Source organism: Verticillium dahliae, genomic scaffold (genome assembly GCF_000150675.1).
Source record: "Verticillium dahliae VdLs.17 supercont1.5 genomic scaffold, whole genome shotgun sequence".
Classification (NCBI taxonomy): domain Eukaryota; kingdom Fungi; phylum Ascomycota; class Sordariomycetes; order Glomerellales; family Plectosphaerellaceae; genus Verticillium; species Verticillium dahliae.
The window spans coordinates 1,563,349-1,589,864 of record NW_009276938.1 but is presented as its reverse complement, the minus strand read 5'-3'; the positions used below and the strand labels follow the sequence as shown (position 1 = coordinate 1,589,864).

The window sequence follows — 26,516 nt, the reverse complement described above, 5'->3', positions numbered from 1 at the left end:
ATTGAACGCCCAACATGAAAACAACGAGACAAAAACCCCAGGCGTTCCAATCGTCGTACGCGCCGCGACTCCGTATCTACAATAATTCCCTCCTCACACCGGCAGTCGCGCCATCGGCACCCACGGGACCCTTGTCACGAATGACGAAGCGCGGCACCACCATCATCAACTACGCCGAAGATGGATATGATGAGATTGACGACGACGATGACGATACGAGGCGCCGTCCCACGGGACTGCGAAGCTTGAGGAGGGGGGAGGATCTCGCCAACAGGCAGGACGCACCAGAACGAGTCGCCAAGGAGACGCTGGAGCCTGTCGAGGTCCAAGGCGTGTCGCGAGAATGGTTCGCCAAAGGTCGCTTCACGCGAAGTGACCAGCAAAACTCGGCCCAAGCTCTCCTACCCTTGACGCTGGTTCCCATACGCATCGACGTCGACATACCCGCCTACGTCCCCGCGGCGCCCTGGGCGGCCATTCCGGGCGTCGACACTACGCTCCCGCAGTTTCGACCGCAGGAGCTGACGCCTCCCTTCCGCCTGCGCGACATTTTCATGTGGAACCTTCACGAGGCCGTCATGACGACCGATTACTTTGCGCAGATTCTGGTCCAGGACCTCGATCTTCCAAACAGGCAACAGGTGGTGTCGGAAATCAGCAAACAGATTCGCACCCAACTGGAGGAGTATGCTGGTGTCGCGCTACACCCTCTTTTTCACACCCAGCCGAGTAACAATCTGCCTGCCGGGACCCCGAAACCCCTTCTTCTGAACCGAGACGACTCGGCGACCCCCACACCTCTCGCCCGCGCGACGAGCGGTGCCAACACGCCTCTACAGAACGGAGGCCTTGCCACACCTTCGTTATTGAAGAATGTCAAGGCCCTGCCTGACGTGACGGCCGCCGCGACCCCCATCACCCCGGAATCCGAAGACTACAACCCGGACGATACCTACCGATGCATCGTCAACCTCAACATCAACTTGTCCTCGACTCTCTACACAGACAAATTTGAGTGGTCTTTGCTCCACCCGCCCGGAACCGCCGAGGCGTTTGCCAAGCAGACCTGCGCGGATCTGGGACTGGCGGGCGAGTGGGTTGCTGCCATGACGCATGCCATCTACGAGGCCGTGCTGCGGCTCAAGAAGGAAGCCTGCGAGGCTGGCGGCTTGGTCGGCGGCTGGGGAGCGCAGAGCGAGATTGCCAACGACGCCGCCCACGGGGCCGAAGCTGGTTGGCGATATGACCCTGAAAGCCTGGCCGACGAGTGGGAGCCCAAGATTGAGATTCTCACCAAGGAGGACATTGAGAAGAGGGAAGGTGACCGCGAGCGGCAAATCCGCCGCCTGCGGCGCGAGACGGCCCGCTTCAGCTCTACGACAGGTCTCGTGGGCGGTATTCCCTTCTCTGGCTTCGGCGGCATCGTCGATGCGGAAGAGGAGCGCATGGGCAGAGGCGAGCGGTCCAAGAAGAAGAAGCGGTTCCGCAGTCTGAGCCCACTCGGTCGCTCGGGCACGCCAGGCGGCCGCGGTACGCCTGACACTGGTGCAGGCTATGGTGGGGGCGGGGGCGGCACGCTGACGGATCAAGAGAGGTTGGCGTGGAAGTGCTATCACTGTCACATGCCAGGAACCAGCGTCTGGGCTGTACGAGACGGCCCGACGGCGCCAAGAGTAAGTCTCCCCACAGTTTGCTAGACGAGAAACGCGAACACCAAGCTAACTCTCTCCAGTCTCTATGCCACAACTGTGGTCTTCTGTACGAGCGAGACCGCGTCCTTCCCCGTCAGACTAGGCATCTGCACTCATCAGCCAACGCGCGCATGGGATAGGACTGGGCGGACTAGGCTGCGTTGCGGAGGAAGGGTACTGAGAGCTCGAGGTTTTGGTGATGCCGGGATGGTCAGTGGTAGTCCAGTCTTGGACAGGCGTTGCTGGGTATGAAAGCCGGTTGGCTGTAGGGTTATGTTATTGTGATACCGGGATGCTTCTCTCTCGGCGTCAGGTGGTGGATGAGGTCAACATTGCCTTGGTTGCCGCGAATGGTAACGACGAGCAATGAGTGCTTCTTGAGGATCATGTACAGTATTCTTGTCATTGCATACATCTGTGGCTGTAATACACCTACGACACTGAAGCAAGAAGACGTCGATTGAACGCGCACGGCATTGGGCCGTGCGCACGTACTCACCCATTGATACACGCCCAAACCTCCTGCCTTAGTCATCCTGCTTCAACGTCACGTCAACTCACGACCTCCATCTGGCTGAGCTTGTCCACCTTCGCAGCTCCTCCTCAACCATCAACCTAAATGAAGGTACAGACAACCTAGCACGGCCGCGCGGTGAGACCACGGCCATTTCATTTGTCCCTTTTCTCGATGCTCCAGGAGTGCCATGCACGTACCGTTACCCCACTGTCACCCCGCCACCCCGCGATCCCAGATTGGGACGTGAAATCCTCGGAGCATCACCCATGGACCTCCGCGCCTCGGCCCACGCTGACGGCGCGCGCCCCCCGAAATGAAGGCCCAGACTACCTGCGAGATCGCCAAGCCGGCACGGTAGGCCAAGCTTTTCGCCTGTTTGGCGGCCTGGGAACGAATGGCATTCGTCTCGTGCGTGAGGGGAATCAAGGTCCCTCTAGAGGTCCTTACGCCCATGTTCAGGCACCATCCAGCTCGTATGGCGTTGATTGGGACGAGCGATCCGCCCCTGTATGGCTCAGCTGGGCTTACGTCTCTGCTGCACGATGGATCTCGTGGCTCCCACTCGGCGTCTTCGATAGGGCATTTTCTTTTTGCAGCCGAAAGGGCGCAGCCGAAAGGGCACAGCCAGGGTGGGTTGTGTGGCCCTTAGCCAGCTACCTGGATGCAGCAGCTTGTTCTCTTTCCAGATTCGACTTCTCGACAGGGTCACTCCGAAAACCCCACAAAGGTTCTCTTTGAGGAGATCAGACGACCCTTCTGCGCTCATTTCCAACAGCCACGACTCGCCTCGTCGACCATGAAAGACCAATGTCCGAAAGAAGGAGGGGTCGAAACAGCTTTCCCCGAACTACCTCACCCCAGCATCACCGTTCCATCAGGATATGATAGGCTGTTTACCTTCCGAGGCTGCTGCCGCCGTACCTACCGGCACCTAATCTATCTGGAGAAAATGAGCGCTTGTTATCGCAGGATGCGACGTGGCGCGTGGCCGATCCGGGATGCTCCTCGTCAGATTAATCTGTGGGGGACGACACCAGGAACCGGATCGACCCATCTTTGTGCACCTGTTCCGGTACTCGGTCTTTTGGCGTGGAGTCTTTTGCGGTACAGGCCTCCCGAAGAACCGACGATGAATCCAAGGGGCAAACATGGCAGCTGGTGTCGAATACAGAGAGCGACTGCTTGTTGGTATCGCTCCCGCTCGCAGCACGCTGCGTCGGTCGGTAGGCTATTCCGTCGCAAGATGACAGGGGTTGGTTTGAAGCATTGGCAGGCCATAGTGTTCTGCAGTAGTTTCTCCGAGGATTGATTGCCAAGGAGAGCGATCGGAGAACGATGCGCCTGGTCGTCCTCGAGCAACAGTACCACGGGCACCGCCTCCACGCCAAGAACGGGAGCCAAGACGTCAATTGCCCTTGGCATGCGAGCACATCGTGGATCGTTGCTTGGCCATCTTGGCAAGTCGCCGCATCGTCAACGTCCATGAACACTTTTTGACCATGACATGATCACAACTCCAGGCTCTCTTCCCGAGCAGTTGGTGTCTGTCTCAAGTTGAATAGGCGTGACGTTTGTGCGGGGTGCCGCTCGCCTAGGCCCGGAATCCGACCCAGTCAGATCCCGAACACTCTCTTCTTGTTTGTAACCGGGCATACCAAGGAGACGCCGACGATTGATGAGTAGAGCCCACCAGCAAATTAACCGGATGTTTCGATGGGCTCTGAAGACCAAGAATAACCAACCGATACGTCGGGAAGTCTCACAGGACAGCCGTACCCCCAGCTCTAGGACGCGACGAGCCATGGAACGGGTTCGTACCAGCTATACGCCCCCTGCGACCATTCTCCACGAACAAAAAGTCACACTCGGTAGAAGCCCTCCGTGTTGATTATGGCTGGCTGCCAAGACGATCCTCGGCAGTATCGGCAACCCCTTTTCCCCAACCTTGTGGACCCCTGCAGTCGATCCAGCCGCATGACCCCAGTGGACATCGTCAACCCCCAAGCCCAGACCTGGGGCAGCCACGCGCGAAGTCTGACCACATCTTCGGCTTCTCTCCCATAGTACGTCGACGCGGCTGCTGGGTCTTTAGTTGCCGCTTTCGACACGGTCCTTCAAGGTCCTGCCTGGCACGAGGCTCTCGGACAGCTGCAGCGACGCGGCTCGCCACTCCCTTCTGGGCTCATGGAACCTGATCTTCCTGGTCATCGTGAACCGCCGCGACAGCTTGCTCTCAGCGGCTCTCACCTTCGACGGTCCGCGCGCCGACATCGAGTCCGCTGGCGCGGCCCTTGTTGCCACCACACGATGCTGGCTTCGAATATCAATTAAGACATGGAACCTGATACCAAAAGGTTCATGGAAATCTCTATAAAACCATGGACGTTCGCTCGATAATTCAATCCCAGTTCTTCATCCCACTCACAACATCTTCGCCTTTCACTCAGGATCCTCCACTTCCACCCGCACATCACAATGAAGACCAACTTCGGTGTCCTCCTGGCCTTCCTGGCCGCCGCCCGCGCCCAGCAGGCTTGCACGTCTCAGGCTGAGACGCACCCTCCTCTGACCTGGCAGAAGTGCACTGGCACCGGTGGTTCCAGCTGCACCAACGTCTCGGGCTCCGTCGTCCTCGACTCCAACTGGCGATGGACTCACACCGTCTCCGGATCCACAAACTGCTACGACGGCAACAAGTGGACCGCCTCTTGCGGTACCGATGGCACTACCTGCGCTCAGCAGTGCTGCGTTGACGGCGCCGACTACGCCAACACCTACGGTGTCACCACCAGCGGCAATGCCCTGACCCTCAAGTTCGTCACCAAGCACCAGTACGGCACCAACATTGGCAGCCGTGTCTACCTCATGGAGAACGACACCAAGTACCAGGCCTTCAACCTCCTTGGCAACGAGTTCACCTTCGACGTCGACGTCTCCAAGACCGGCTGCGGTCTCAACGGCGCTCTGTACTTTGTCTCCATGGACCTGGATGGTGGTGTTTCCAAGTACTCCACCAACAAGGCCGGTGCCAAGTACGGTACTGGTTACTGCGACAGCCAGTGCCCCCGCGATGTCAAGTTCATTGGCGGTGTTGTCAGTACAGCCTCAGTCTCTCAGATGAAGCCTGACTAACCATCACCTTACAGGCCAACGTTGCCGGCTGGGTCCCTGCTGCGGATGATCCCAACTCTGGTGTCGGCAACCTCGGTGCCTGCTGCGCTGAGATGGATATCTGGGGTACGTTGCCTGCCAATCTACAATCTAATAATGCGGCCACATGCTGACAGCTTTGCAGAGGCCAACAAGATCTCCACTGCCTACACTCCCCACCCTTGCCAGAACAACGCCTACCACACGTGCCAGGGCGACAAGTGCGGCGGCACCTACTCTGCTGACCGCTACGGCGGAGACTGCGATCCCGATGGTTGCGACTTCAACTCGTACCGCCAGGGTGACAAGACCTTCTACGGCGAGGGCACTGCTTTCAAGCTCAACACTGCTCAGAAGCTCACCGTCGTCACTCAGTTCCTCCGCTCCGGCGGCAGCACTGGTGATCTTTCCGAGATCAAGCGCTTCTACGTCCAGAACGGCGTCGTCTTCGCCAACTCTCAGAGCACCGTTGCCGGCAACCCTGGCAACTCTCTGACCCCCGCCTTCTGCAAGGCCCAGAAGACCGCCTTTGGCGACCAGAACATCTTCGACCAGCGCGGTGGCTTCGCCCAGACGAGCGACGCCGTCTCCAAGCCCATGGTCCTCGTCATGTCCCTGTGGAACGACCACTACGCCAACATGCTGTGGTTGGACTCGACCTTCCCCACCACATCCACCGGCCCCGGCGCCGAGCGCGGCAGCTGCCCCACCACCTCCGGCACGCCCGCCGATACCGAGGCCAACCAGGCCAACGCCACGGTGCAGTTCAGCAACATCAAGTTCGGCCCTATCGGCTCGACCTTCAACCAGGGCGCCGTCAGCCCTCCCAGCGGTGGCACCACTGTCGTCGCTCCCCCTCCCGCCACGACCCTCGCCACCAGCACCAGGGCCGCCGTCACCACCACGACCCGCGCTGCTCCCCCCACCACCACGACCGCCTCCTCCGGCGGCGCCGCCGCTCCCAAGTGGGGCCAGTGCGGCGGACAGGGCTGGACCGGTCCCACCACCTGCGTCGCCGGCTCGACCTGCCAGGCCCAGAACCAGTGGTACTCCCAGTGCCTGTAAGCGCCCGACGGTGCTCTGCGAGCGGCCCTCCGCGGCCTCCCCGTGGGTGATGAGAAGGACAAAGTCCAAGACGAACGGCGAGGGTTTCAAAAGAGAAGCCGCCCCGGCTCAGTACATGTATCTCCTTTCTTGCCTTTATTTGTACATGCTTCCGAGTCGTCGGTCTAGCCATGCCGGCGCTCAGTAAATATATGTCTATACATTGTCTTGTGTATTTTGCCGTGAATTGTGAATCATTTAGCTATATGGTTGGTCCTTGGTTTGTGGCCTGCGGAATCCCGAGTTTTGAGTCGCTCTGATCTGGGGAAATTGATATGCCCACGAGACATGATAACTAGCTGCTGCTCCATATTACTTAACCAGGATGTATAAGTACCCCAGGAGTCTCTCCCGAAGATGTTTGTCCCGGAGAGCCAACTCTTCCCCAATGTGCAAGTATTGTTCTTGAACCGTGGTATGGCGAGGCCGCATCCCTGTCTTCTCACCGTCCGATATGCACCTGAGAGACACATATGTGGGTACACGCTGGGAGACCTTGGCTCCGAGATGATGGAATGCCAGCCACGGCAGTCAGACATTCGGGCACCACTGCATGGAAAAGAAAACAACACAAAGCCGATCGTGAAAAGGCGGTCGTTCATCGAGAACGGCGACGCCATAGGAAAACACCGGAGTCAGTGTCTCCGCAGCCACACGCGACCAGTCGCTGATATCCTCCTCTGCACACGCACTAGACTCACGGCGAATTGACACATCAGGACAACCATGGACAGTAAGATGTACTTGGCCACCGGGCACCCCTAACGCCTGTCCTATTTTTCCAACGAATCCATGGCCTCCTTCCCGTCTCCTGCTGTTCACCGTGTCCCCGCTTCAGACTCCCGGTACATCCAAACGAATACCCCGTGAAATGCATCGACGGCCTTAGGACCACCCGCTCGTGTTGACGCCCTGGTTGCCCGCATCCATGCCCATGTTCAGAAACGCATCAATCTCGCCCATCCCGTCCGTCTCCAGCGCCGTCATGAGCTCCAACTGCTGTTCTTGACTCAGACTACCCTGTCGCTCCGCGTTCCAGCCTGCCGGCGGCCCACCGAAAGGACCAAAGTTGAATTGCCCAATGCCGAGTCCGAGCTCAGGAGCATTCGTGTAGTTGTGTGCGTGGGATCCGTCGTTAAAAAAGCTGTTGCTCATGGGGGTAAAGTTGTACGGCGTGATGAATGGCGGCGGCGGCGAGAACCAATCCGTGATCCCACTAGGTGTAGGCAGCGGACGCTGCTGGACTTGCGGCGGAGGCGGCGGCACCACAAATGTGGGCTCCCGCTGGGGAGGATGAGGTTGCTGTCCCGGTTGCGTCATCTTGGGCGGCGGCGGAGGCGGCGACATGTTGGTGCTTATCGCATTCATCGACGGCGTGAATGGCATAGCTGGCGAAGATTGCGGCATCGTAGGCGTGGCACTCGAAGGTGGTGAAATTGTCGACGTCGTACTGCCAGGAGTACCAGCATTCAACTGGTTCGCACCGAGCGACTCAGGAGGGGTGGGAAGATGGCCAGAATGCTGCGCCGGTGTCGACATTGAGGACGCATAACCAACGGGCGTGTTTCCAGGCGGCGTCTGGTCATCCAGGGGTAGTTCTGGAGGATAGGCTGAAAATCGTCGACCGAGCTGATCTGTGGAAGGACCCATAAAGATCGAATTGGAACGGAAGGTTGGGTGAATCGGTTGATAGTTCGCTTCGTATCCGAAGTGATTCATTGCTTCGGGGGTGGCATCGAATACGGTTCCGAACTGGGGCGCATTGACCTTGAACGAGGGCGCAGTAGACGCCGAATTGTCGGAACCCTGGGGAGAGCCCGTATCGAAGATGGAGGATGGCGTGTTGAGATGGCTGGAGGAAGCAACTGTGGAGGTGTCGCGAATGTCGTAGACCTGGAGACAGGCTTTGGCGAAGACAGAGTACAAGTTGGAAGCCGATTCCGAACCGGGCCATCGTTGAGCGCACTGTTCTTGATCGACAATGTCAAGCGCAACCTGTACAAGCTCATCGACTTCTTCTCGAGAATGTGCCTGCCGAACTTCTGAGTATGAGACCGCCCAAAGCATCGTGTTCAGAGCCATGAAAAGGGTTAACAAGAAGATCCAGGTGATGTCTACAGCCGCCTTTTCCATTTGCTGCTTAGACAGGTTGATGATGTACGCGGCGCCCTCATAGCAGATCAGGGCGGCTCGGCCAGATGGCTTGGGTATTTGCGGAGACGGCCGGTGAAGGAAAATGCGCATCTGGTGGGCTCGGCCAGTGAACCTACGCAGTGTTAGCAACTTCAACCTAAGGTGGCAATATCGAACTAACCAAGGTTTACACCAAGCTGGGTTCTCTGGTGATTGGTCCACCCAGTCTTGTATGTCCTTTTCCATCTTGCTGAACCAGGGATGTGTCTCGTTCTTGGGCTCAGGGCGTTTCTTCTCATAGAGAAACCGCTTGATCTCGGCTTGCGCCATTCTCATCTTGAAAAAGTGCAATGCGACAAGCTTCTTCTCACTGGGCGGAGCAGGGAGAATGCCTTTCTCAGTGATGTACTCGTCGTCAACAGTGGCAAAGGGCTCGACGTCCAGATAATCGTCTCCCTTTGATATGCCATTCGGGCGTCCCATGCTATGGGCAAGGCCAAATTCCATTGATGCGGTGACATATGAAAGCCGGCGTCGCATATCGAGGGTCAGGGGGTCTATGAGGCCTAACGAATAATCGGCTGATATCGTCTTCTCGTCGGTAAGTCCCTCAGCCTGACATATGCGCGTTGCCATGCCCACAACATGGTAAATGGCCATTCGCGTGGGAGTAAGCATCGAGTACTGCCCGATGAGGGCTAGGCACTGCAGAGTCCTCAAATCTTTGGATCGGATCACGATCTCAAAATACTCCATGGCGGCCAGGTAGTAGCTGTCGGCAAGTCCAGCGTACTGGATATCGAGCTTCTGAAGGCTAATGGCGAAGACCATCCGGACGATAAAGTTTTTGTAGGAGCACGTTCCACCGGCGAAGACTTCTTCCAGGTCTTTGAGAAACTGTTTCTCGTGCAAGGTAGGCCAGAAAACTTGAGCTGTGCAACATGTTAGTATCTTGAATGCGAGCAGAACGAGACGGGGATCGACGCACATCTCTGGCAAAATATGTCGACAAGCCGATCGGCGACCTGGCGCGCGGGCAGTGAAGTGGCGGGGTGTGCGCTTGTAGTGGGATAGCTCTTCTTTCGCTTGGTGGGTTTTGTCATGACGATCGATTGCATGCGTGTCTGTCGTCTCGCTCTCACTTCGGGAATGAGCTCAGATATGCGCTTGGAATCGGTGAACAGTTTGGCCTGTTCCATGAGCAGGCGGGTCATTGCAATGCCGCTGCTGGGACCTAGGTACCGCGGCGTTTCTTCCGACTCTGAAAGTCGTACCAGTCCGCCAGGACGCACAAAGTCTTCGTTGCTGCGGGGGTGATCGTTGTCCTCGTCGGTGTACATGCTCAATTCGTTCTCTAATTGTCGGACCTTTTCCTGTAGCTTGACTACATAGTTGCGACCAATTTTCCGGCCTTTTGTCGCATCGTAGTATTCGCACACGGAGCCGGATCGCTCGCAGGGCAAGCAGCGCGGTAGTGTCGGATCGCATCTGGTTTTCCTCTAGAGAAACGAACTGGTCAGTATGGCCTGTGCGACTTCATGGGCTGCGCTTGCATCTGAGAGGCAAGTCGGAAGCGCCCACGGCCCAAGGCAGATGAGGGGCAGTGGCGGGCTCACCTGGCGACAGCGACAACAAGCTGTCAAGGTATGGGCGATGCGTCCTGGGTGGTTCGCACCATCATCGTCGTCCTGCGGCGAGGGGTTTCGAGCGACGCGAGCAACGTTGTAAGGGACGGGCCGTGGCCTCGGAGGCACGAAGGAGTTGAAGCCTTGCCGGAAGACGTCGGCGGCGTCCATGAAGGCGAAGAGAAGGGTCAGCCGACCGCGATGTGTATGTGTTTGTCTGTCTGTCTGTTCGTCTGTCTGGCTGATTGTTGCATATACCGGCGGGCGGCTATCGTCGTCGTCGTCGAGTTCGTCGTCGGGTCGGGTTCAAGAGCAGTCGTTTTCGAGGGGTCGTCGTGGGTTTGAGGTTGCTGCGAGGATCCAGTCCTAGCTCAATCCAAGTTTGGGCGACTTGGCAGGCGGGATCGACGTGGGATGGAGCCCCCCTCCCCGGATTGCGACAGTTCTCGACGAGCCTGGGCTTGAACTGGGACTGTTGGATTTGTCCAGCAAGTCAGGAGAGTAAAGGCCGAAACGACGAGTGGATCTGACGGAGTTTGGGGAGCAAGTAGCGTCGAGTCTGGCTACAGACACCACAATGTCGTCCGAGGAGTCGGCCTGTCAAGTCGGCTGGGCAATGCGGTGGGCGGGTCGTGGTGTTGCTTGTGCCTCTCATTCAGACGGCGAAGCGAGAGCCTTGGGCACGTCCAAGCCACGGCGCCATTGCGTGTTTAGTGGTACTTCTGAGAGTCAAGCAGAGCAGTGAGGACCAGCGGCAGCTGTGACCGAGATCAAGTGGGGGGGAGGGGCAGGAGACAAGGGGCGGGGGGGGGGAAGAGGGAAGGTGGAAGAACGGGTGCAGTGACTTGCTGGTAGGTACCAAAAGGACTTGCCAGTCCCAGAAGGATTCGTGTGGTCTCAAACTGTGAGCGCACTGTATTCAGAGGAATTCCTGGAGGGCGACTGTCAGCTTGGACGCGGCCAGCGGGACTGCTTCACAGTTCGCTTGTACAGTGTTAAGAGTGTCCGTCCCTACCTGCAACTGATCATGGCACAGGTTACAGTGGGGCAGATCCCGAGAATAAGACCGGATCACAAGCGAAACACATGTCGTGATTGGCTCTTCAATGTGATGACAAGATGACAGCAGTGAGAACGGCAGGAGGGAGGAGAAGGGGACGGAAGTAGAGGCCAACTTGGCCAGGTGCCTTGCAGCAGAAGAGCCCAGTCTAACCCAAACCATGGCAGGCACGGGCAGAGGAATAAGCAGGAGCCGCATAGCCTTAAAATTAGCAATGGAACACGGGATACCATGTATGAGGCTACTTCTCTCATGCGCCAGACATGGTCGGTCCAGTGTCATGGTGACTAGGAGTCTGGCTGTCCTGTCCCCGGCCTGTCTTTCCAGGGTCCTTGACATGGACATTGTCACGCGACAAGCAACTCAGACCCCAGGTCCCCCAACGATCCCTAGATCCTCGTCGCTGCAAGATTCAGACAAGGCGTGTTCGAGATACACCGCATAGGATATGACCCATTGGCTCCGCCTAGGCTTGGATGTCTTACCAGGACCATCTTGCCAGGAGATTGAGCATTCTCTCTCTGCTCTGAATTCCTCAAGGAGATTCAACTACCAGACATCAACGAGCACCTGTTCCATGTCGCGAATCGCGAGTCCCCTCTCGTCGTCAAGCCATATGCCGAACCATAAGGACGCCTCATGCCCCTCTTCAAAACAAAGAAAAGCCACGGGACTTCGGTTGCAACCCTCGCCCCACCACGAATGGACTACCGGATAAGGCGTGTCTGTCCACTTCAGCACCCGGACTAGGCGCCGCACCAATCGTGCTTCCTGGAATCCTCCCGTCGGCCGCCAGTCTCCCCTTGGTGCCGCCTGTGGTCGACCGAATAGGCATCTGAGCCGTCACCAGGACCTCCACCGCCCGAGCCTTATCAGGCTAACATCGGAGGGTCGAGTCAAGGTGCATCTGAATCGATCAATTCGAGTCGACCCTGAACCGAACCGACCCTGCGCTAGCCTGTCACTGGGAGGAGGTACATGCCGTGGCGGCCATGTTGCATAACCCCGATGCTGGGCCCTCTCTGATCGACGACCCTGTCCATTGTCGACATGCTGAGAGAACCGCCAGCCATGGATCATGTAGGCCAGTCGGTTCCCTTGCCGCTTTTGTGCTATCAAGCCCAACACAAACTCCCTGAGACACCAAACGTACGTACCTAGCCTTGGGGTCATTCTTTGGCGCATTGTCGTGCCCAACTCTGATGGCAAGGCACACAATCGCGTCCGCGCACAACCCCGACATCAAGCACTACTTTGACGGGGCTTCTCCAACCCAGGTACGGTATGCATCATGTGAAACGCGTGTCAACTCAGGGTAGTAGCATAAACCAAGCCCTGTCAAGCCTGTCTCAACGACACCCGCCAAGGATGCAACCCTTTTGCACGGTCTGTGCCAGATGACAACTTGTTGCAGTTCAAAAATATCGACTGCTGTTGATTCTGCACTCAGCAACTGATGTGCAAAGCCTCGTCGTCGTGAGTCCTGGTATGCATCCAAGTCTTCGCATCTGACGACACTTCGGATCAATCACGTTCGCGCTCATGATAGACCAACGAATCATACGGCGAGTAACTTGTCTCTCAACATGTCTTTCACAGTCGACATTACTCATATGGATGGAGTCGGAAGGCCCCCAACCCCGGCAGAGAAGCAAGAATACGACCACACAGACAGCATCTCAAGCAAAACATGACTCGCAAGAGTGGAAGATCGCTCCAAGAGCGACAGTTATTCACGAGTTGGTTCAAAGGGGCAACTCTCGGACGACAGGGGGGACAAACAGCATGCCTCGAGGCAGGTGTTGGATTGTGCGTATTGGATCCAACAACGCGACGCATCCGCAACTTTTACAGGGCACGAACACGACGAGCACCGGCAGGTGTGGGCGTGGCTAGGGTCCTGTGGCTTTGCTGCAGGATCCACTCATCCCGCACCGCCCGGAGAGCCTAAGAGCAGCGAGGGCCTCTTCGGATGAATTGGGATCGCACTCGTCAAAAACCCATCTGCGGGGTTCAACATCCTTCGATTCCGCGCCTGTACCGCCTTGCCCTCCCAGGCACCGCTCCCCTCGCTCACAGACCAGCCAGCCAGCCATTGCTTCAGTGGCCATTTTGACGCGAACTATACAACCAGGCGACAAATAGGCGCGTTCACTGGAACAGTGTTACCCAAGCTAAGGCAACCAACGATACCGGAGCAGCGGCCCGCTAACTTGACCTGGCCATTCAAGCTGTTGACATAATCCTGGCACATTGGCAGAGCCGCACGCGCTCTCACTCCCAATTCTCCCTCTCATCGACTGTCCCTCTCATCGACTGTTCACCAGAAACAAGATCGGCCAGCCTCGGAGCCTCGCGACCTGGTATCTATTTCCAAGCTCTATCAATTTTGGATTCTGGTCTCCGCCATCGTTCCGCCAGCTCTGCCTTCAATCATCCATACCGCACAGCTTTGGCTAGTGACGTTACGACGACACGAGATACTTACCCCGCCACTCGCGCTCGCCAATCGTGCAACCTCCATCTCTGTTCCAACCGACCGAGCCCCAGCGCTTCTCGAGTTCAGAGATTCGCGCGCGACGCGGTTCACTTTATTTCCCACGACCTAGCGTACTTCGGCCATCAGCGCCTAGCTTTCTGGAGATTCACTGTGGTTTCCGTGTGCCCCCGCCGAGATGCCGGGCTCTAGCTTCTCCGATAATCCTCTCCTTCGGGTATCGCGGCCCGTATCAGCATGTTCACGTTGTGAGTCTGCGCCGCCCTCCTCTCTCAGCTGCTACTGTCAAAGCCACCTATACTAATCCACGTCATCCACACAGGTCGAGCTGCGAAGGTGAAGGTATGTGATGACAAGGTGTCCACGTCTGGGGTCTTCAACCGAACTAATCTACTTCCTTGCCATAGTGCGATGGCAAACTACCTGCATGCACCGCTTGCGAAAAGGCCGGCCGTGAAAGTGAATGCTCTAGTGCAAATGATCAATTCGCTCGAGGAAAGGAAAGGAGGTTCGTTGCCCCTACGTTGACCTGGCATGCCTTGTAATGTGAGGCTGACAAAGGTATAGCTACGTTGCTGCTCTGGAACTTAGGGTCGAGAAGCTGGAACGTCGGTTGGCTTTTGCTAGGTTGAGGAAGGCTTCTGTCAATTTGCATGAGCCTGATGACTTATCCACCCAATACGACCGCAAAGACTCATTGGCGAAGATCCGTGCCGCCATTCACCGCAAGGCTGCTCGGCGACGTGAAGACTCGGATATCAACTCGCTTGTCTCTGACTTTGGCTTCATGTAGGCGCCTCAACTTGCGTCTTACCTGAGCCTCACTTACATTTTCCAGGTCGGTAGACGCCACGTCGCGCGACTTCGAAGTCGACGTCAGTAATCTGACTTTCGGCCGGTTCGTCCTCGCCGCCTCCACCAACGAAATGACCCCAGAGCCTGCAGAGAAGAGCCTGCCGCCGCGACAAGAGGCTCTCACCATGGTCCAGTACTACATGGCCAACATCTTTTCTGTTGTGCCGGCTTTCTCTGAGACCAAGCTTTTGACTGTACTAGACGATCTTTATCAACAGGACGATCGCGTCATACAAGACTCGGATTACTGGCTGATTTACCTGGTGCTTGCTATTGGGTATGCAGCTCAAAGTAGAGAACGGGAGGACTCATACTACCTCAGCGCGGTCGACTTTGTTGGGCGCGCTCTTCCGTGTGCTGACGGTGCCCTGGGACCTGGAAGCATCACGCAAGTGCAGTCTCTCATACTACTGACGCAATACTCCATGCTCGATCCCGTTCACTTTGACAGTTGGTATCTGATTGGCTTCGCATGCCGCGCTGTCATTGACATGGGGCTGCACCAGGATCCCATACAGAGCCAGATCACTGATGCTGCTGCGCTTGACACGCGGAGAAGGATATTTTACTGCGTGTACTCGCTAGACAGGTAAATTCCCTTTTCACAGGTTTCACTTGATTGTCATCGGTCTGACCAAAGCACAGGGCCATCAGCATGACGCACGCGCGGGCGTTCAGTTTCACCGACGATTCCATCAACGTCGCATACCCCAACAGCTCTGGACAACGCAACGCAGGCCGGGACTCCGTTGCACAGGGCCTCGTCGCGGGACCTCAGGATGCAGACCCAGCTCTATTTCTTTTCGAGTTTCGCCGCAAACAGTCACACTGGTACCAGATTCTGTTTCAATCGGAACCCAAGCCCCTTCACGATGCTGCTTCATTCATCTGGCAGATGTGTCTCGACATGCGAGAGTGGAATGAGTCGCTGCCAACGACCCTATCGGCACCCATCCGAGATCTCTTTGATCTCGATCTACGCTACAGCTACGTCTACTGCCTCGCTCCTTCGGCCCGCGCACCAAACATCACCTCCTACACCCGAGCTCTCATCTTTGAGCACGCCATCGCCTACGTAAGCGCCATCCATGGCGTCGTTCACCACCCAACGCCGAGTCACACTGCCTACTACACCTACCACGACGTGTTGAAGCTATACTTCATGGCCACCCAGCTCGTGACTGTTCTCAACGATGGCGCTGATGCCCTGCTTTCTGGCGTATTACCACAGGCACCTCTGACACGCCCTGGTGCCGCACCGCCGCCGCCTCTGCCACGCCCGCGAAACCCTAACGAGGACAAGGTGTCTCAGAGTCTTCGGTGTCTGCAACAGGTCTTCGAAACCTTGAAGAAATATGGCGAGAGATGGGAGAACGCACTGCCACTGAAAGATAACTTTGAGATCATGTCACGGGATCTTTGGTCGTGGTTGAAGGCTCGCAAGCAAATGATAGAGCAGCGACCGCATCACAGCCCTCAGCAGCAGCAGCACCAGCAGCATCAGAGTCCTCAGCAACAGCAGCAGCAACACTTTCAGGCGCAGCAGCAACATCAAAGTCCTCAGCCGCCGCAACAGTTCCAAGCGCAGCACCAGCATCAAAGTCCTCATCAACAGCAACAGCAGCGTTTCCAGGCGCAACAGCAGCATCAAAGTCCTCAGCAACAGCAACAGCAACATTTCCAGGCGCAGCAGGCCACTCAGGCCATGGCCCACGGAAACGCAATGCAGCAGATGCCTGGAGTCCTACCCCCTGGGGCCCCTGGGGGACAGCAATATCGATGGGCCTGACGGATGTCATGTAGAAGATTTGCTTCAGACGGCAGAACTTGGAGGCGGATTCGATTACTCTGAAACATACGTCAGCGGGTTCGGAATGGAGTTTGCGGCTGGGGGTTGAGGGCGGGCCCGGACATGGCTGCGAGATCTGTAGGTTACTGGAACGACCTGCGGTTTGTCTGCTTCAGTGTACCAATGAGGATTCCAGTATCATCGTAAGACTCAGTCCTTCACTGTATCCTTGTTTACGGGTGGAGGGGTCAACAGGTAGGGCCCTAATGGATGAACGTGACCTGGGATGTCATTTCAGGACACCAGCCGACACAAGCATTGTCCCTTGGCCGTGGCATCTGGCCCACAATGGCTTCCGAGACCTCCATGGTCTGTGCAGTGTATGAATCCCTAACCCTTCCCACAGGATGCCTATAAGCGAGCCATGGAGGGTGTTCAAGGTGCCGGGCAGCGTCGCCGTCCTCCTGACTCAGAGACTGACCATTGTCAAAGAAGCCGTGGAGTCCTGTGCCCGGGACCAAGGCCCAATCCTCAAACTCGGGTCCTGCAGCATCTGCGGGTAACGGAGGCGGTTTCCTCCGCGTGGGTTGTTGCTTCTGCCGCCCTCAGTGCCGTCTTTGCAGGTCGACGCACAGTCAGAGGCCAAGGCAATGGTTTTCAGATATTCTTAGTGATGACGGTTTAGATCGTCGACATACTCTTGTCGTGACTCAAATGTGGCGTGGCCTTCTCTTTGGGTTTCATTGATGATCCTCGCGAAGTAATGTGTAAGCTGCGATGGCCGAGATGAGAGACCCATGCGAAGCATATTGCAGGGCCGAGGTAGTCTGGTTTCGGGCAACCAGAAAGTCACTATCTGGTTTTATAGGATCGTCCATCTTGAGGGGAAAATGTTTCATGCGAAGGTTTGAGAAATTTCGGGGCACCAAAGCTTGGTTTGCAGTTGGACACCGAAGCTCTTTCAACTTGACCCCCTTCCGCCGGACAATATGAAGACGGGGCTTGTAAAAGAGGCCAAAGCTGGTTGCGCAGATGATGACATTTCATTTCACTTCATTGCCGTCATGGAAAATCACGGAGTCCAAAACGCTGGGGAGGCGCCCATGAGACATTCACGCTGTTCTGTGGCAGGGCCTCTAGATGCCCGGGACCTTGCTTTGGCCCACTCATGTGCCACTTGTCAAGGTAGTCATGTGTCAAGTCCATTGGCGGTATTGACCTTCAGCATGCGAAGGAAAAGGGAGGAATCAATCAGCCTCTCCGCTGACTCGGGCTTCTCTACAAGGGCGGTGCTCGTCATTGTTAGGAAGAACCGCCTGGCAACGGCTTGCTTCGGAGTGCTCTTCATGAAGAAGTTCTGCCTTTGGTTGAGCTCACCCTCGATGCTCTTATGATACGCCAAAGGCTTCTTCAGGTTTTCTCCGAACTTTGTTTCTGCCGCTCAGGTTCTGGAAAGAGCGTGAGAAATAGTGGAAGAAAGAATCGTGAACTATCTATTGCTGGCTTACACTTGAAGTTATTCCCATTGGACCGAATGAATGAGGAAGCAAATCTAGGCATGGCCCACCTGGGGTGCCCCCTCGCGTATTTTAGGAATGGGGCAAATGGGTTTCACTCCAGCATGAGGGGCCTATTAGATTTTCTAAGCAAGACATCTATCGGACCTTGACTTTGATTCTCGCGGGACCTTGTCTCTAACCCGTTGACCAGCGCGACTGTGCGGGGCTAGCTGGGGCTCTGTGCGCCTCAGCCATGGCGTGGTTCGCCTTTCAGACCTGCTCACGAGGAATAATTCGGAAAGAGCAATGCATACGATGGGTTATTGTGCACAAAACGGTAGAACCTGACTTCTTGAACTGCTCCAGGTGCCACATCCAGCGGCATCGTTAGCCAAGATTAAGAAAGCGTAGTTTCACTTGACAGTTCTCAGGATGATAAAGGTAGAAATATAAAACGAAGGCAACCAAAAATCATGACGAAAAGTCTGCTTATTGCTCCACCAATCCTATGATTTGCTTGAGCAGCGCATCAGTACACCTACCATGTTTCAACGAGGACTCAACATTCAAGCCTGGGCCATAACTCATCATCGCGAATAGAGGAATAATAGAAAGTATAGGCTCTACTTTTCCTCCCTAGGATGGGCCACCTCCCTCGCCATGCTGCTAAATCTTGGTAGCTGGGTAGAAGAACCAAGTAGTAAACCTGGCGGCGCCCACTCCCAGGATAATCTTGTCCTATCCAAAGGGAGATAGGAGACTGGTGATGCTTTCACGGTTTACCTTTCGTGGCAGTGCCACGGTGCACATCGGAACCCGTGTTTTAGACCTCCGCCCCAGTCCATATTATAGCCCACGCCGTAAACATTTTGTCGAGGCCAAACTGCGCAAACGGCACCTTGGCAACACCAACCTCTCTAAACCCAAGGCCTGTGTACAATTTCCTCCCAGCAGGAGACGACTCCAGGAAAACCGACACACCAAGACCCGCCGCCCTATCCAGCCCCCATTCCATGAGCAGCTTCCCGACGCCCCGGCCCTGATAGTCCGGATGCACGACCAGCACAGAGAGGTCTGCAACACGTCAGCGACTAGGCACAAGACCCCGTCCCGCAACTACCAAATGTTGGTGGTATTCACTTGGCGGCACTCAGGGCATTCACTTGGTCAGTGGCAGTCACCTGTTGCCAGGTGGCCTGTGCCCTGATGCCTCCTATAGCTTAGTTCCAGGCACCGTCCTGCCCTGCAGAATAGTTTCCCAATACAGACACCTTTTCCTCTGACCCTTGACCCCCTCCAACACCAAATAGCCCCCCCAGCTGCCAAGAGAACTCACAAACACAAGGCTTGCCGCTGGAATTCGCTTTCCGCAGGCCATCAATCGCACCGAGCATCTCCGTCGCAGCCGCAACGTGCACGCCGGGGCCGAAACTATGCAGCTCGGGCTCCGGCATGCTCTTGCGATAGACGAACCACCGCGCACAGCCAACGAGCGTCTCGGAGCCCTCGTCGTCGACGGCCCACGCCGCGAAGACGCGGCACCCGTCGTTCTGTATGGTGGTGGACAGCGCCTGGGCTTTCGTCTCGGCGCGGTCCTCCGGGAACGGGCCGGGGAAGGCAAGGGAGTGGAAGTCGCTTGCGAAGGCGGCGAGCTCGACGGTGCTGCAGCGCTCCAGTGTGGCGAGGTCGAGGGCGGCGACTGGGCGGACTGAGATGGGCATGCTGGGCGATGTGATGGTGGACTTTGCGATGGCAGATACAAGAGTAAACGGTGGTTATCTGCTTTCTAGGATATGGAGCGATGAGTGATTATGTTTCTGTCTGATACGTTGTGAAGGAATTTCCACGTGCCGAGTTGTTGGATGTCGAGACGGGTCCTGGAAGAGGGGCTCAGCGGGGGTATCTACGTTCTAGAGCTCGGTCTCGTTGGCAGCGTTTTGAGACTGTGTCAAGTCTGAGGACACAGCCAGCAAACAAAAACCTTCTCAGCCATTCTAGAGTACGATCCTGTCAGCAACTGATATTTTTGGCCCGACGATGGATTCCTCAAAGCAAACTGAGTGTTTCGTCCGAAAGAAATATGAGAAACCATAAGTCGGTGACGTGAAAATCCCGCTTCGACGGATGATGCATCGCGCTCTGAATGATCGACTGCGGTCTTTCATTACAAAAGTCCGGTAGTCGAGGAGAAGCACTAACACAGACAGCAGATCACAGTTCCAGGAATGCAATGACACAAGTTCAATTGAAAGTCATCCGACAAATCTAATCTTTAAGCTCGCAACGCTGTCTGAAGAAACACACTCTACCGCATCCTCCCATTAAACGGTCTGCTTGCGGGCCTCGGTCTGCTGCACCTCCGAGCCGTCCTTGAGCTCGGTGACGGGGGCAGTGCTGTCGGCTCCGGCATAGTGGGGCTCGCCGTGGAGCATGTCGGCTCCCTTCTCGGTGTGGTTGGCGCCGCCGAAGATGGTGTCGATCTCCTCGAGGGGGATCTGCTTCGTCTCGGGGATGAAGAAGTAGACGAAAATTCCCAGAACAAGGTTGATGGTCATGAAGAAGAAGAGGCACTTGAGGCCCTCGTTCTTGAGGAAGGTGGGGAAGAACTGCTGGAAGATGGTGTTGGCGACGTTTTGCATCTGCGAGCACATGCCGACGGCCTGGGCGCGGACGTTCATGCTGAAGACTTCGCTGGTGTAGATCCAAGTGGTGGCTCTGTTTCCGATTGGTTAGCATATTGCTGCAGTGAATTGTCCGGGAAGCTGAGAAGCTTGACTTACCCCCAAGTAGGCTTGTAGAAGAAGGCGAAGAGGAACAGCATGAAGACGATGGAGATACCGACGGGCTCAGACTTGACGGGCTTTCCGGTAGGCGACATGTGGTTCGGGGTCTTGAGGCCAATGATGGGGACGATGAGCATGCACATGGCCATACCGGCGGAACCAACCATGAACAGCCAGCGGCGGCCGAAGCGGTCAGAAGTCCACATGGCGTTCAAGGTGAAGAAGATGGCAAAGGTGGCGTTGAGGGCGTTGATCAGGTTGATGGTCGTGTTGTCGCTCCAGACCTGCTTGTAGATGGAGGTGGAGTAGGTGTTGAGGGTACCCTGGCCGGTGAGCTGCTGGCCAACGTTCAGGCACGAGCAGAGCAGGAGACGCTTGCGGATGGAGGGGTCCTTGAACAGAGCAGTGTAACTGATGCCGCCAATGGCCTCCTTCTCGTACTCGATGGCGCTGCGGATGGTGTGGAGCTCCTCCTCAACCTCAGCCTCGGTGGCACGGATCTTGGCGAGAGAAGCACGGGCGCCCTCGACATTGCCGTTCTTCTGGATGTGCCAGCGGGGGCTCTCGGGGATGAACATGATAGCGATGCAGATCAGAGTGGGGATCATGGCCTGGAAGATAACAACCATCTTCCAATCCCACTCTCCGAGGCTCTCGCGGTGCTTGGAACAGGCGAAGTTGATCCAGTAAGCGATGAAGCTACCGACAGAGTAGTTCATCTGCCAGATGGTCATAACCATACCACGAATGTTCGCGGGGACGACCTCGCCGATGTAGACGGGGGCAGCGGTGAGAGCGAGACCTTGACCAATACCGATGATGACACGGCCGACGATGAAGACAGAGATCTTGCCCTCTATACGGAAATGTCAGCCATCAGTTGGCAACAGCGAGAAGACAAAGGATGCGCAAGCGAAGGAACGTACTGGGCGTGAATGTCTGCATCATGGTGGCAATGATGGTAAGGGCGCAGCCGATGAACATGCCCCAACGACGGCCGAGGTAATCGGCGGTGGGACCACCGAGGAAGAAACCAGCCACAATGGCACCGATGGTATAGGATGTGTTGACTGGAATTGGAGTTAGTTGCAGCTCTTCCATAGCATGTCGAAACCGAGAACGTACTCAAGCCGATCATTTGCGTATTCTCCCTGTCCAAGCCCACCCACTCGAACCAGTTGTCGGATCCCTGAAGGGAGTTGTAGACAGAGGCATCGTAACCGTAGAGTACCATGCACAGGGCCGCAACCACGGCAACGTACAGGTTGTACCACCTCGTTGCGTGAACCATCTTGCCGGTTTGATTCCTCTTTGTCGAATATGTGTGGTGAACTGGAGGAAGACTGTCGACACAGTGAGAAGGGATGAAGATCTGGAGGGCAAGAGATGGTGCAGATGGGTGGAAGGGAGGATGGGGTTTTAAAAGATTGTCGATCGAGACAATACAGTCCCATCCAGGAAGTCTCGATGCGCTACTAGGGCCGCATCCTTGGACTCATGGCCGCCTTTACCCCTGGCCGACGCTAAGACGGGAAGGCAGAGGTGAACGGACGGGCGTACTGGTGGGTATGGGTGGTTTCCGGGGGAGTGGAGAGGACGCGGGGAGGGACAAAGTGAGCCAGACCCTCGCCCTCCCTCGTGCGCGTGACTTGCCTTCTAAACAGCACCGGGGCGTAAGAAGCATAGAGACGCGATAGTGAGCTGGGTCCCGGAGGCCAGCCAGACCCTGGGACGTGCCGCAAGCGAGAGGCGACACTTCACGGCGCACCACGGACTAGTCTCTGGGCGTCCCCTTGCCATGATGGCATTCCTGGGGCTCTTCTGGGCAGACTCCACGAGTCATCGTGGGAGACGGGCGACGGGAGCCGCAGGACGCGGAGAAACCATGAAGAACGAAATTCCGCCAATGGGCAATTCACCTTCGAATACCGGGGGTCCGAAGAACAGAGTGGGTGGAGATGGGTTTAATTCTGGAGCTTGATGTTCAGGCGACACGACGGCGGCAAGACTGAGCCGGGAGACGGCACGAGAGAGAGTGTGTGTGGCCGAAGACTCGAGCGTTCGCGCACCCATCATCCACCCACCGTAATAGGCATCGGCTGGACGGTCAGCCATAGGGCGGGTAGAAGGGGGGAATGAGGAGAATGCAAGCTCGAACAGGCCAGCGGGTGGTTGGCTGGATGTCTCCGATCCTTGGCCCCGTCTGGAGCTAAGCTCAGGGGAGATAAGCTCGATTGGGAAATGGCAAAGGCGAGAGACCCAAACATTGTTTGCGAGTCATCGAGGACACTGCAGTGCTGTTAGCAAAGTCTGGTCGCTCTCTTGGTAGAAGAATCCAAGCTGTGCTACCATGATTCGGGAAGCCCGTGAAGGAACAGACATATTCGTTTCATCGACTCGCCAGGCTCTTCAGTGTCCACCTCCACGGTGGATGAGCGGAGGAAGATCCCCCCCAACTTTGCAGGTCGAGAACTGTCGTCGATGAGGCTGTTTCGGGACATTATTATGGGACCCTTACTCCCCGCACCCCTTGCTCATCTTGGCCTGCAGCCGCTTGTTGTGCCGACTCCCGGGACCCTTGATAGCGACTGGCCAGGGTGTGGGCGGGGGAGGGTGTAGGAAGAGACACGTGTGTTGGTGCGCCAGAGGAGGAGGAGAGGAGGGTTTTGTTGGCCTGTACAAGCTCCGGCGATGATGAACCACATTGGGAGAAGAGATGTTCATGGAAGGGCTGGGACAGAGTGAAGGAAAGAGAGAAGGAAGGCTGATAGAATCGATGTGGCTAAGCACGTGACACAATGCGGCATCCAGCCTCGAATCCTTGAGCCACAGCCTGCCCAAGTCACGAAGCAGGCAAGTTCTAGAGCTTTCAAAATTGCCAGCACAAACACCAATTCTGCATCCCAATCAGGCAATGCCGCTTTTCCACATCCTCACAGGCCGCGTGGCCGCCTACCACCGATGTCTGGCCTCAAGTGCATCACGCACACGCCGCACTCGCACGCTCGCAAGCCATTCAACTCTGCCAGACCAGACAGCGCCCACACGCTTGGCACTCTCCTGTTCTCGAGCTATGGCCATCTGCCAGCAGGGCACTCGAATCCTTTGTTCAACGAACACCACCCTCGCTCTGCCCTACCGAAACAACCTCCTGTGAAGACGACACATGCGCCACGCAGCAGACAGTCGATCGCGTCTTGGCATTCGGGGCCGAACGACGCCCAGCATCACTCCCGCGTGAGCCATCCTTCCCGTGCGCTTGGGAGGGCTGCAATCTTGGCAAATCAGCCTAAAGCATTCATCTCCATGCCAAGAGATGAGGCGGCTGTGGCTGGTCAGAGCCTGGGACCTGCCGTTCACGCAATGTCGAAACTACGCGTGTTGATTGCTGTACAAGGCGTCTCGGCAGACGACCAAGCTACCCTGACCATCCTCACACTGGGGAGAAAGACCCATGGTTTTCCCCTCGCCCGACATCGACATCTGGGGCAAGATTGGGGGACCACGAGCATCCCTAGCTTCGCGTATTGCTAATTGGCGACATCCTCTTTTGGCTTCTGAGGAGGAATACCAATTGGTGGAACAAATGGGTGCTAGAACCGTCCCCGGCACCGCGACGTGTGGGATGTACGAATGGCTCCATAACGCCAAAACCCGACGGTTCCCATGTATGATGTGGGGTGTTCCGACGGGGCAAACGCAAAAGATGGAGAGAGCGAAGAGGCCCCAACAACACCCCTGCCCACCGCGCGCGCCCTGTGACTCTGGGAAAGTTCGAGTGGGCATGGCTCGTCGTCGACGTCGGGTTCCTGTCTCGTCGTACAGTAATTATCGATGACACCTCGCTGCCGCATCTCTGGGATCTGGGTCAGGTCGTGCACCCCAAGACACTATTACGTTTCCTCACCAGCGGGCTGGGACAATGCCACGCCGTCTCGGTGTACCAGAAACAAAAGCCCGCCACGGGGTTTGGGTTTGGGGCAGGGATCTGTGAAGGTCTTGTCCAACTCTCGCGGTCGAAATTCGTTACCCTCGCCCTCGAAGCCTCCCTGTCTCGCCCAATATCCTTCTATCGTCTCGGTTATGGATTTCGTCCTTTGCTTTTCCAGTTTTACAAAGCAGGCAGATGATACCAGTACTCGATGACAGATGGCTGAGGCGCCAATAATCTGGGCGATTCCTGGCGCCCAGCCGAGAGGAATCAGACTTTGGCCATGCAGCGACTACACATCCTTTCCGCCATACCAAGCCGGTACAAGCATCTCAGCTTTACACCGTACTTCGAGCCAAGTCTGGATCTTGGTCCTGGCATCGGCAGAGCCGTCTTGGGGTGTCGGCACCTCGTCGCTCTTCAATGTCAACAATTCCCAACTTGGCCTCTGTGGCTGACCAACCGGGAATCACGGCACGCATGTGGCAAAACTCATATCCGAGCAACCCTCTTCATGAAACTGGGGAGTCGACCAGCCCTGTACATGTACGCCATATCGGCCGGTAGGCAGGCGATGCTAGTTTCCACGAGTCCTCGACGCCGATTTGATTCTTTTGCGATGATACAAGTCTCTCGGATGTTCACACGAGGATCGCAATGATGGTCTAGTGTGGGTGAACTTAATGCGTCCTCCCGGAGAAACAGCTGCAATCTGATCACCTACTGCCAGCTTGCAAGTCCCTTGCTTCTACCTTCCTCGAATCTACCTAGTAGAGTTCTTCAGCTCGAGTCAAAGGTTCTGTACAATGCAGATACCCTATTCAGCTGCAAACTAATGCTGCATCGACCAAGTGTTATGCTTATTTGCTGCAGCGCAGACAGGTCACCCGACGCCCATCCCTTTTGGTCTTAGCAAGGTGGACACGCGTCCCTCGCGCGTGGCTTCGATCAATGTTTCCCGTTAGAGGCAGACCGTCAAGTAGTGTGTCCCTTCATTTGTGCAGTGCGCATTCGCCCTGGTTTCGAGGCAAGGGATGAGGAGTCAGGAGGCTGTAAGCTTCACGGCCCCTGATCCGAATCTGGGGTGGCGCCTGATCCTGGACTGCATGAGCTGGGTCGCCGGGTCACGGCTTGACAACTGTTGCATGGAAGGTTGACGCTGAGTTGACGTCTAGACGTTTACAGGCCCTGTAGCCAGGGCTTTTGTCTCGCCCAAGTTGTCTGTTTGATACTTTTGCTCCTTGACGCGAGCTGAGCTGCGAACTCAAAGTACTGACGTCCGCCTATCTCGTCATTTCGCGAGAAAATCGATAGGACGATTCGAAAGCCAATGTTGTGTTACAAATCGTTGACAAAGTTTGGCTATTTGATGCTAAATTGCAGAACAGCGGCGCGTTCATTCTCCACCTTCTCTCGGGTCGTAGACTGAGGCCCGCTGCTGGATCAGACGTCAGGAGAACATAGATGAGGGGTCAGAGACGATGTCGCAGGTTAGTGGTCCCAGCCGCCTCAGTAAAGTTGTTTAATCCTTTAATAGCAGGCTGCTTATGTTAAGATTTGATAGAGACTAGCTTTTGTCTTTGACAGATGGGAAAAAGGAGGAGATTCCAGGTCAAAGCAATGAGATTGTTGTTAGTAGACGTCTCAAACCGCTATCAAAATGGAGTCTCTCTTGAAACAATGTCATCAGGAATCCCAATTGTTTTCAGCTCACCTGTCGTTCTAGACTGCTTCATCAGAATGCGACAGACAGAACCCACGGTGTCTTTTATTACAGTGGATGTCAAGTTTCTATTGTTTCACAAAATTGTTTGCAATATTGACTTGACGATGCAATGCACCACTTTGGGTCATCAGAGCAACCTGACATGGAGAACCCACG

The 26,516-nt window shown here is 56.1% G+C and overlaps 6 protein-coding genes across 6 annotated transcripts; 3 read left to right on the top strand and 3 right to left on the bottom strand.

Moving 5' to 3' along the window:
• Positions 1-14: 14 nt before the first annotated feature.
• Positions 15-1,831, top strand: VDAG_03484 (uncharacterized protein; the record flags this gene model as incomplete). Its single annotated transcript, XM_009657349.1, has 3 exons — positions 15-1,530; positions 1,591-1,673; positions 1,733-1,831. The coding sequence occupies 3 exons, from the start codon at positions 15-17 to the stop codon at positions 1,829-1,831; spliced, it is 1,698 nt and encodes a 565-aa protein (XP_009655644.1).
• Positions 1,832-4,683: 2,852 nt separating this feature from the next.
• Positions 4,684-6,423, top strand: VDAG_03483 (exoglucanase; the record flags this gene model as incomplete). The annotated part of the gene is made up of 3 exons (XM_009657348.1): positions 4,684-5,301; positions 5,355-5,445; positions 5,504-6,423. The coding sequence occupies 3 exons, from the start codon at positions 4,684-4,686 to the stop codon at positions 6,421-6,423; spliced, it is 1,629 nt and encodes a 542-aa protein (XP_009655643.1).
• Positions 6,424-7,190: 767 nt separating this feature from the next.
• On the bottom strand, positions 7,191-10,391 carry VDAG_03482 (fungal specific transcription factor domain-containing protein; the record flags this gene model as incomplete). The annotated part of the gene is made up of 3 exons (XM_009657347.1): positions 7,191-9,527; positions 9,584-10,094; positions 10,212-10,391. The coding sequence occupies 3 exons, from the start codon at positions 10,389-10,391 to the stop codon at positions 7,348-7,350; spliced, it is 2,871 nt and encodes a 956-aa protein (XP_009655642.1). The 3' UTR covers positions 7,191-7,347.
• Positions 10,392-13,955: 3,564 nt separating this feature from the next.
• Positions 13,956-16,626, top strand: VDAG_03481 (Zn(II)2Cys6 cluster transcripitional activator; the record flags this gene model as incomplete). Its single annotated transcript, XM_009657346.1, has 6 exons — positions 13,956-14,025; positions 14,100-14,119; positions 14,185-14,285; positions 14,345-14,566; positions 14,616-15,221; positions 15,278-16,626. 6 exons carry the CDS (start codon positions 13,956-13,958, stop codon positions 16,419-16,421), a joined length of 2,163 nt encoding a protein of 720 aa, XP_009655641.1. The 3' UTR covers positions 16,422-16,626.
• A 2,514-nt stretch (positions 16,627-19,140) lies between these two features.
• VDAG_03480 (uncharacterized protein) lies at positions 19,141-19,917 on the bottom strand (the record flags this gene model as incomplete). The annotated part of the gene is made up of 1 exon (XM_009657345.1): positions 19,141-19,917. Exon 1 carries the CDS (start codon positions 19,639-19,641, stop codon positions 19,141-19,143), a length of 501 nt encoding a protein of 166 aa, XP_009655640.1. The 5' UTR covers positions 19,642-19,917.
• A 324-nt stretch (positions 19,918-20,241) lies between these two features.
• Positions 20,242-21,994, bottom strand: VDAG_03479 (quinate permease; the record flags this gene model as incomplete). Its single annotated transcript, XM_009657344.1, has 4 exons — positions 20,242-20,635; positions 20,701-21,559; positions 21,630-21,773; positions 21,829-21,994. 4 exons carry the CDS (start codon positions 21,992-21,994, stop codon positions 20,242-20,244), a joined length of 1,563 nt encoding a protein of 520 aa, XP_009655639.1.
• Positions 21,995-26,516: the final 4,522 nt, after the last annotated feature.